The 9,321-nt window shown below is 41.4% G+C and overlaps 1 protein-coding gene and 1 non-coding gene across 2 annotated transcripts; both read left to right on the top strand.

Annotated features, from left to right (window-relative positions):
• The first annotated feature begins 756 nt into the window (after window positions 1-756).
• Window positions 757-1,425, top strand: LOC139729789 (nanos homolog 1-like). Its single transcript, XM_071640723.1, has one exon. It carries the CDS (start codon window positions 757-759, stop codon window positions 1,423-1,425), a length of 669 nt encoding a protein of 222 aa, XP_071496824.1.
• Window positions 1,426-8,805: 7,380 nt separating this feature from the next.
• Window positions 8,806-8,879, top strand: Trnaa-agc (transfer RNA alanine (anticodon AGC)). Its single transcript has one exon. It is a non-coding gene; the product is annotated as a tRNA-Ala (tRNA).
• Window positions 8,880-9,321: the final 442 nt, after the last annotated feature.

Raw genomic sequence — 9,321 nt, 5'->3', positions numbered from 1 at the left:
GTGACCTAGTCACACCAGATGATGTTGACAGCCAGCAGGACCTCCAGACCGATTATGCAGAGGAGCTACGGGTTCGAATGCAGAGGGCCCACAACCGAGCCAGGGTGAAACAGATGTCGGCCTGTAGAAAGCAGAAACGATTCTACGACCAGAAGGCCCATGGATCTGCCTTCAACCAGGGCCAGTATGCATGGCTACGGCGGAAGATGAGGGTGAAAGGACAGAGTCCAAAACTTCAGACCAAATGGCTGGGACCGTACCTGATAGTCACCAAAATATCGGATGTGACTGTTCGACTCCAGCTGACACCTCGCTCCAAGCCATTGGTTGTCCACGTAGATCGGTTGAAGCTGTACACAGGGGTACCAAGACCAGTTTGGGAGTTCGAACCAAACAGGGGGGTGGTACAGGCTAGAGACCAGCAGCAAGGCACTGCTACCGACGTGGAGCTGGAAGAGCCAGGGCTGGAAGAAGCTGGTGCTACTCACCCCTCTAGCTATGAAGAGAGAGAAGTGGATTCTCAACCGCCAGTTAGGAACCGGAAGTCTCCGACTGTGCCAACGGCATACGACAGTGATGACTGGAATGGAGGAAGGCGTTATCCGAAGAGGGATAGGCGTCGGCCGCAGTATTATAATTAGGCACTAAGTAACGAATCTAAATAATCGAGTGATACTCGAATGTATTCGACGAGCTAAATAACAAGGATTAAAGACTGTGGTATTATTAATGTGCAGGTGCAGTGCAGGCAACGACATGGCATCTTCCAAAAAGGGGGATTTGTACAGTCCCTTCAACGATTATTTCGGGCTGAGTAAGCTGGTATCAACGGGGAGGAAGAAGAAGGAGACCGTGGACCAAGAGACGGGCAACCAGTTCTTTGATTTTGAACAGGTGCGAGGCTCGTTCAATAGCTACCTGGGGTTAGACGAAGGGGAAGCGACAGTGACGAAGAAGAGTGGATCCCAGGACCTAGGGACGAGATACCAGTATCCGACCTTACGGAGGGACGGCGATGCAGCTGGGTGTCTGTCAACTGGTAGCCGTTGGTTGAGCAACGAGGGGATTCTACCAGACATCACCGCGCTAAGAGGACGAGATGGAAGTGATGGACCACTCAGCAGATCAGTCTCTTGGTGCGTTTTCTGCAAAAACAATGGTGAAAGTTTGCAGGTCTACGGAAGCCACGCGCTGAAGTCCATAGACGGGAAAACTACCTGTCCTGTACTTCGGGCATACAGGTGCCCGATTTGTCGCGCCACCGGGGACGAGGCTCACACCATTAAGTACTGTCCATTATCAAGGAAGAAAAAGCTGCCTGGGTCAGCAGAGCCAGGATCTACCAGTAACATCAGCACAGCGGCGCTGTATTTTAAAACCCCACGGAATGCTGCCGGACGGCTGAGGAGCTGTAATACCAGGTAGCGGACACCGGAAGGGGGAAAAGCGCAGCAGCAAATATGGACCATGTCAGATACCAGCTTCGCACGAGTTGATTGTAAGATGTGTATGAATGACTGTAGGAATTTGACTAAAGACACGAGTAACATTCGATTGGTATTATTTGTTGAATATTGAGAACGATGTCTACCCCCGGCAAACCCAAGTCCTGTTCAGACAGGGGAGAAGTCTACCGTTGTAAGGTGTGCCGGCGGTCCTTTTCCAGTAAAAGCTCGATGCAACGACACGAATTCGACGTGCACACCCCCAAATTTAGGTGTGATCGCTGTGCTTTCCAGACGCTGCACAAGCGAGAATTAGAACGCCACTACGGGACTCACGCCACCGATGTAGCTCCAGGGCGGGAACATTTGAAAACCCCAGTTATACGCCAATTAGGAGTAAGAAGCCGCCGTCAACGGAAACCAGACCCAGGAGTAGATCCCCCCTGTGCCCCTCTACTCCAACCCCTTCCCGGTGCACGCCTGAAAGGTGCACCCCTGAGAGAAGTGTCAGCCCGGTGAGAAGCGTTACCTCTGAGAGAAGCAGTACCCCGGTGCTGGATGAGGACAGCTGTGGCAGCGGGCTCCTCGACCTGACTGGCGGAAGGCGGCGATTAGTAATCGAGGACGTGGTACCCGAAGTCGAATCCCCGGTAACATGTGGAATCGGGGTCCAGGTGTCACCATCCGACATTGACGGGGGGATTATCCGAGGGAGGCTAGGAGAATTACGTCGCAGAGGGAAGACCAGTTTCAGCGCTACCGAGACGCTGGTGTTGCGGCCTGGCCGAACGTGGACCAGGAAGACGGAGCGGTTCCTGACGACTGGTGGCGAGTTTTTGGAGGTAGTGACCGAAACCGTGGAGGAAAAGTAGTGGAAGCGAAATTTTGGTAGAAGTGCGTGGGCAGATATGGACGTTAAACATAATTTGCCCAAATTGAGTTTGGACAATAAGTTATAATTGGATGTTTCTGAGGACTGTTCGCGAAGATAGTGAAAGTGGTAGCGGATACCGGAAGGAAGATGTGGAAGCGATTATTGGTAGAGAAGGGTAGATACGGACGCTAAATTTAATCTGCCCAATTTTGAATTGGACATTAAGTTGTTAAAAAGTGAACATTTCCCAAGGACTGATGGACATTGTTAATGTAATTGTTCTGGAAGAACGATGGTATTAAGTTGGATTCAATGAAGCTTATGTACGGAGATGTAGTGATTCCACGGAGTAGTGGAGGGACGTCATTGAAGCGATACCAGGTGTTGGTAAAATTGGTTTGAAGAGTTGGTAGAACCATGTTGGTATCCACATTGCAATTGGTATATATGGTAACGACTGGTCTTGGAGTCTTAGCCTTCTTCTTCTCAAATTTTGAGTTGGTTGTGTCCATGTTGGAGGAAAGGGGGTATTAGACAAGGTTGGAGAGGAGGCGTTAAAAATGTACATAATGTTAATGGTTTTAAAGGAATGATGAGTGTTATTTTAAATCATAAGGTGATGTTTTAAAAGAATTTGGTGGTGGACACCAGTTTAGGTATTTTGGTAGTTGATACCAGTCGGAATGTGATGGAGGTCGGTTTGTGTTTAAAGTGTTGACGTTTAAAGTGTTTAGGATTGAAGTGGTATAAGCTCGGGGACCGAGCTTGGTGGGTCGGGGGGTCGTGTAGCGAAATCGATCAATTCCGCTGTATGGCCTGTATATAAGCTGTGTATTGATTTTTTACTATCGATTATATGAAGGTGTAAATCGATCATTGTTGGTAGTAACGTTGGTATAGGCAAGGTCCAGAAATCACGGTTTTGGCCAGATTTATGGTTATTACATAAGATAAGGGCATTAGGGGGGTAAGATGATTTAAGATTCAGAGAGAGGTAATGGATACCAATAATTTGAGACCAAATTTGTGGGGTTTTGGTGAGAATCGCTTCTCAAGTTTGGTGTTTTAATAGTGGAAATATTGATTAACTACGCTAACAAGTATTCAGTAAAAATACAATTGGGTAATTCAGATTCTGTTTCGATGTCGAGTTGGGACGGATAAGGTAGGCACGTCTAGTACGTGTTGAATTGGATCGAGCTGGCAAAGCTCGAGCTAGCTGTGTACAAGCAGTCTAGTGAAGGCGATGGTCAGGATAGTCTACTCCTGATTGCTAGCCAAGCCTAGATCTGCGTATGAAACGTATATAGCTGTCGAGTTGAGACGAGTAAGGCCGGGACGGGACTTGGAAATTGCGGGACCGGGTCTGCATTCTGAACTGTGTACATTACTGCGGAAACGAGTTGGACTGTGTTTGTACAGAAGTATTCCCGAATTAAATACTACCTGTTGAACGTTATACCAAGAAGTGACTGGAAGAGTAATCTTTCCTACCAAAGAATCCTGAGCGAGTGCAGGTGAGTCGAGTGGACCTTGCTGGTGACTGGTGGTAAAGAGATTGGTAGATGTAATTTAGTAGATAAAGTGCGAAGCTGGTATGTTGGACTGTTGATGAAGAACTGGTAGATAACTGGTAGAAATAAATTGGTAGCAAGAATTAACTGGTATCTTGGGCCGTATATTGCGGCCAAACGAACTTACGCCTAGCTCGGCCATCCTGATAGAAGTTCGTCGTAGGGCCCCATTTTTGATACCAATCAATCTATCATCACACATCTACCACCAAACACAAGTTATTCGCTACATATATGGTGTCAGGACTGAGGGATATGCCCCCCCCCCCCCCTGCGATCGGATTCGCCACAATATATAATATATATATATATATATATATATATATATATGTATATATATATATATATATATATATAGTATATACATATATAAATATATATATATATATGGGTCAGAATTTTGAACGATGTACAATTGAGCCAAAACAAGGCAAAATTTAAAAAGTAGGAAATTCTCCAAATCATTCATCTTACCTGAAAGAGTATAACTCAAGCTTTAATATGAACCCAATTATACTAGGATTTTCCCAGAGGAACAAGTTTTTATTCACCGCTGAAGTTTACTATGTCCAGAGCAGCGAACGTCCGTGAAGAAAAGTACTGCACATACATTTGAATACCATTTAACATAGTTTCCAAAGATCTGATTCAGTTCAAAATCCTAACGAAATATCTTGAGGGACATGTGTACGTGATTGCAGAATATTAAGCTTGTACTCTTAACCTGTACGTAATGGTAGACAACTGATGATTTAACTAAATTCGTCATTTCTGTGGAAATATTGCTCTTCCGCTAAACACTTTCTTAACTTTACGCGCATTTTACAGAAACTCAATATTTTCACCTCTTATTTCACTATCCCATACTTTAATCCTCACTCCCAAATAATAATATACCTTTTTAAGATGTATCTCATCTGGGCAGTCTCTATAACCCAACAAACATAGCATAGTTTTTCATCACGGAGGTTCGCATGTAGCCCACGGACGTTCGGAACAAACAAGATATTGAACAAAGCAGCTCTCTTGAGTTGGAAACGCATTCTACTCACAACAAACAGCAATTTCATATCGAGAACAAACTCCTCTGCAAAATCCTGAATAGATATTACCAATTCTCAATTATATAAGCTTGTTTATCTTCTCATACTGAGGAATCAAAGAAAACAATTTTTCCATCTCTCGTAAATGAACGTACAAACGTACGTGTAATCTCAGTGACGTAGTCCATCCTTTAGAACGAATATATTTATCAAAATTTCGTTATCATGAAGTAAATATTCAGGTCCTAAACTTGTTATATAAAGTCTACAATGCAAAATTTGCTTTTTGTATAACGAACATGGTCACAGCTAAAATTATGACAAAGGATTAATATAGAAAAACAGAAGAAATGTGCTCCGTTATAGAAATACGAAGTTTAGCTGGGGAGGGCAAACGAATAAGTTAGGAAGAAATCCCTCTGTGTTTGCTCCTTGTGTTACACACTGTTACCGAGGAGAATTTGTGTTATTATATTAGTCAGAAATGATAATAGGTTCCATACTGCGAAGTTTCGTCATAACATGACACAATAAGTCCATATAACTTGGATGGATGTTTGTGACTTCGATATTATACAATATGGCTTGTTATAACAAACCTTTTGTAGCGCGTCATTTCGGAGGCTCGTTATTCATACAGTTTGTCAATACAAAAATTGATAGAGTTCGTATAATTATGACGCTTTTTTTATTCGGTAAATGATAGGAATCTCCGAAGGTTAATCGAAGGGCTTATTAATTGGAACATGAAAAATTATGTTCGCTTATCCAAAGGTGGAGAAACAGGTTAACAACTAAAATCCTCCAATTTCAAAACCTCATAATAACCGTTTTCACCTAAACGAATATCAGGCCCATTCCACTTTTAGAAGAACGGACCTAAAAATAATGATCCTTAATATCTATTTTTCGAAGAACATTTCTAATAACAAACCTCCTGAATTAACTACAATTTTTTTTTTTCATTTTGGAATAACAAACCTTTGGACATCGGAGTAACGAATCTTTGGAAGAGCGAACGTATCAAAGTGCAACCATAAACCTATTCTTAATCATTACTTTTTTTAACATGTGTTTTCAAAGTAAGCACAAAAACACAAACAAATTGACGATCTCTCTGTCTCTTAAATGTAAAATGAAAAAAAAAATCTTGGAAAAAATTACAAATGAATATTGCTTTTCATTGATGAGTATAAAACAACACCATTTGATGATAAGCGGAGGATTTGTGTGTTTTCATCAGACAATACTTGTATACTGCATGATTTTTGTTCGCTTGTGACGGCATTTCGATGAATAAAAAACATAAACAAACAAACAAAAACTTCTCCAGAGGAATTTGGTATAACGGGAGTGCACTGGCAATTCTTTTCTCTGTGTGTTGGAGCTCGATCCCTTCTCTGTTTCTCAGTCATTTTCATTCAACTGCTTCCAGGTCCTTTAGAAACTTTTCCGTTTCTTATTCAACACATGCTCATTACAGACTTCTTCCGTCATTATCCTGGATGTGATTGCATAGCACTTTTCGGATTTGTTTTGGTTTGTTTTGTTTTGTTTTTGTTTTCTGTTTGGTCGCAGCATGTTCAGGCTATTGAGGGAATGAGAGAAAATCGTCATGAAGAGAAAAATAAGAATGAATTAAGGCATTTAATATCATGACAATTACAGCGAACGTCCGTTATGGAGACCAAAACTGGATGTGTTCTGTTTGAGACGGCAGCTACCATACTCAAAAGATAAACACTTAAAGCACCTGTGACTAAAAAGTGGCACTGATCTTCTTTCTCCTACTATGTAATCCATTGACTTATTCAACCAACGAACATCCGTGAAAAAAAACATTTTCCGTTTGTTATTACAGGTAAATTGAGTGCTGAACGCTATTCACTTTCGGGTATGGGCGGCTCGGTGATTTGGTAATATTTTCAACTAACATTAATCTTATGTGCAGTGATATATTTGTAATTGTCAGAAATTTCCTTTCTCGGACAGAACGTCCGTGAGCGAAACTTTCAGAACCTGTAACAGTACAAATTGTCTCCAAAACCTCATTAGAAAGAAATTTAAACGCACAGAAATGACAGATTACGCAAAATTCCATTTTCCTATAACTTTGTTTTAATTGTTTAGCTGTTTTTGTATAATTAGAGGGAAAACAAGCGTAAAATTGTGAGTAAATTTTCAATTGTTTGTTCATCATGATCACATAACGCCTTAAAAATTCTGAAGCTACTGCTCTAAACTCATTGTTTACTTTGTAAAACTTTATTTGTCGCTATTCGAGCCAAAAGTTTTAAAGAATACAGGACACTTTCGGGACAAGTTATCCCTATCGGAGGGATTGCATACGTCACGGACGTTCTCTGGAATTATCACGGACGTTCGTTCTACTACTAGGGTCATGTTCCAGGACGGATAACTAATCGGAAGAGAGTACCTAGCCTTCCTAACTCTTTCAAAAATTTGAAAAGGTATTGTCAATGCAAATTATAAGAAATTTGACATCCTTACAACATATGTATTGCTCAGAGGGGGATCAGGAGGTGAATTTTCACAGAAAATATCAATTATTTGCTTGGTTTTTGGTGAATTGCATGGTCCAAAAACTGCGGACGAACCTCAGTCCGCTCCAAAAATGGCATGCAGCTCCTCGGCTAGAGAGCCAAAGGTAAAATGCACCTTCGCCATCAAAGCAAGATGGTGTCCCACTCGAAAACGTTTTAATCATCACGGACGTTCTTTTTTTCTTGGAGGTTCGTCTAAAAATACAATTTCGGTTCCTATTTGACAAAGGATGGACAGAAACTCAAAACAAACATATTATCGTGTTGCTAGATCTTAGTTGATTACGACTCAGAACAATATCGCCAATAAAGTTTCATGGGCTACGATCTTTATTAGAAAATAGCGGAAGCACGTCCGTGACGAAAACTGAGTATAATTTTGCATAAAAGAATATTACGTCCCATGTACAGCCAGCAGACGTACAATTTTTACAGGATATGTTCATTAGGTGGAACACCAAATTTTCGTATACGTTACAGTTGGGACAACAAAGTAGAATTTGCAGCAGCGATAGAAATAAAAGCATCACGGACGTTCGTCTGTTTAGGACTTTGATATTTTGATTGTTCTCTGTAATTTTTTACGTGCTCATAAAGTTCTTATAATTTTGTGGTACATACCCATGATATGTCAGATCCAGAACATGGTCAGATATGAGATGCCACGTACCATTAAGAATGCACATCATTAGTTTGAAAAACAAAAATTATTGTGAAAATAGCGTTTTTACCGTGTTTTTACGCTTTAAGTCCTTGTGAAATGAAAAATATCAGGCAAAAGTCAACCAAACCATGTATTTCCTGAAAGGGAATTTACCAATCTTTGAGATGACATGAAAAAATCTGGTTTCTTAGATCATCCTGGCGTGTTCTAAGGGAAAGAATGTCATAAGGTACGAAAATTGGCAATTGTACATCGTTCAAAATTCTCACCCATATATATACCGTATGTCCTCCAAAAACTTACAACAGACCCTCCGCAATGATATCTTTAACTCTTTATGTGCCATGGTGGAAACCCCCCGTGTGCCACGTTATTCTGAGACACGAAGGTAGTCATGCTTTGAGAAAGAATTCTGTTTTTCAAATTTGTATAACTTCTACAAATTTTCTGTTAAGATGGGCGTAATAGTAGGCAAAGTTAAAGAGGAGTGCCAAGCTTTGTTTCGATATAAATCGTATGACGACTCTATTTTCAATTTTTCTTTTGAATGACCAGTTGCTACATTACTGTAAAGGCATGACTTTTGCACATAAAACCGTGACAGAAACTTAGAATGTACGAGACGAACACTGCACTAGGGCTTTCTATAGCTCAGTCGGTAGAGCACCGGTCTAGCAATCCGGAGGTCTCGGGTTCGAATCCCGATGGAATCCAATTTTCTTTGCTCACTTTTCCACTAATAGCAAATCTAGTTGGGAACATCGCTTGATAGTCGATCACCACATAGAATACAAGCCGTATATGAGAGGAACAAAAGCACGAGAAACGCTTTCATTGTGCCGCGGGATTAGCAGTAATTAGCGGTTTATCGATCGGTCTTGGCGGCTTTGTTTGTTGAGCAGAATATGCGAAGTTGGCACGCCGTCGACTGAGTCGGACGTGCGAACGTGGCACATAAAGAGTTAAAAATACACCAATCTAGATACACATTCAGAGTATGAAACTACAACACATTGTCCACATCTTACAGAAAACCTCATTCGATTTGCTTTAACGGTCAAAGAGAAATGAGGAATTTTGTAGAGGATGTCAGGAATCTCTTCCCTCCAAGTTCTGTCTATTGTATTCACAAACAGGAGCATCGAAGTGCTAAAACT

Source organism: Diadema antillarum, unplaced genomic scaffold, assembly GCF_040938485.1.
Source record: "Diadema antillarum isolate AM-2024a unplaced genomic scaffold, OU_Dant_1.0 scf00000020, whole genome shotgun sequence".
Classification (NCBI taxonomy): Eukaryota; Metazoa; Echinodermata; class Echinoidea; order Diadematoida; family Diadematidae; genus Diadema; species Diadema antillarum.
Note: the sequence above shows the minus strand (reverse complement) of the source record. Positions and strands in the feature narration are given on the sequence as shown.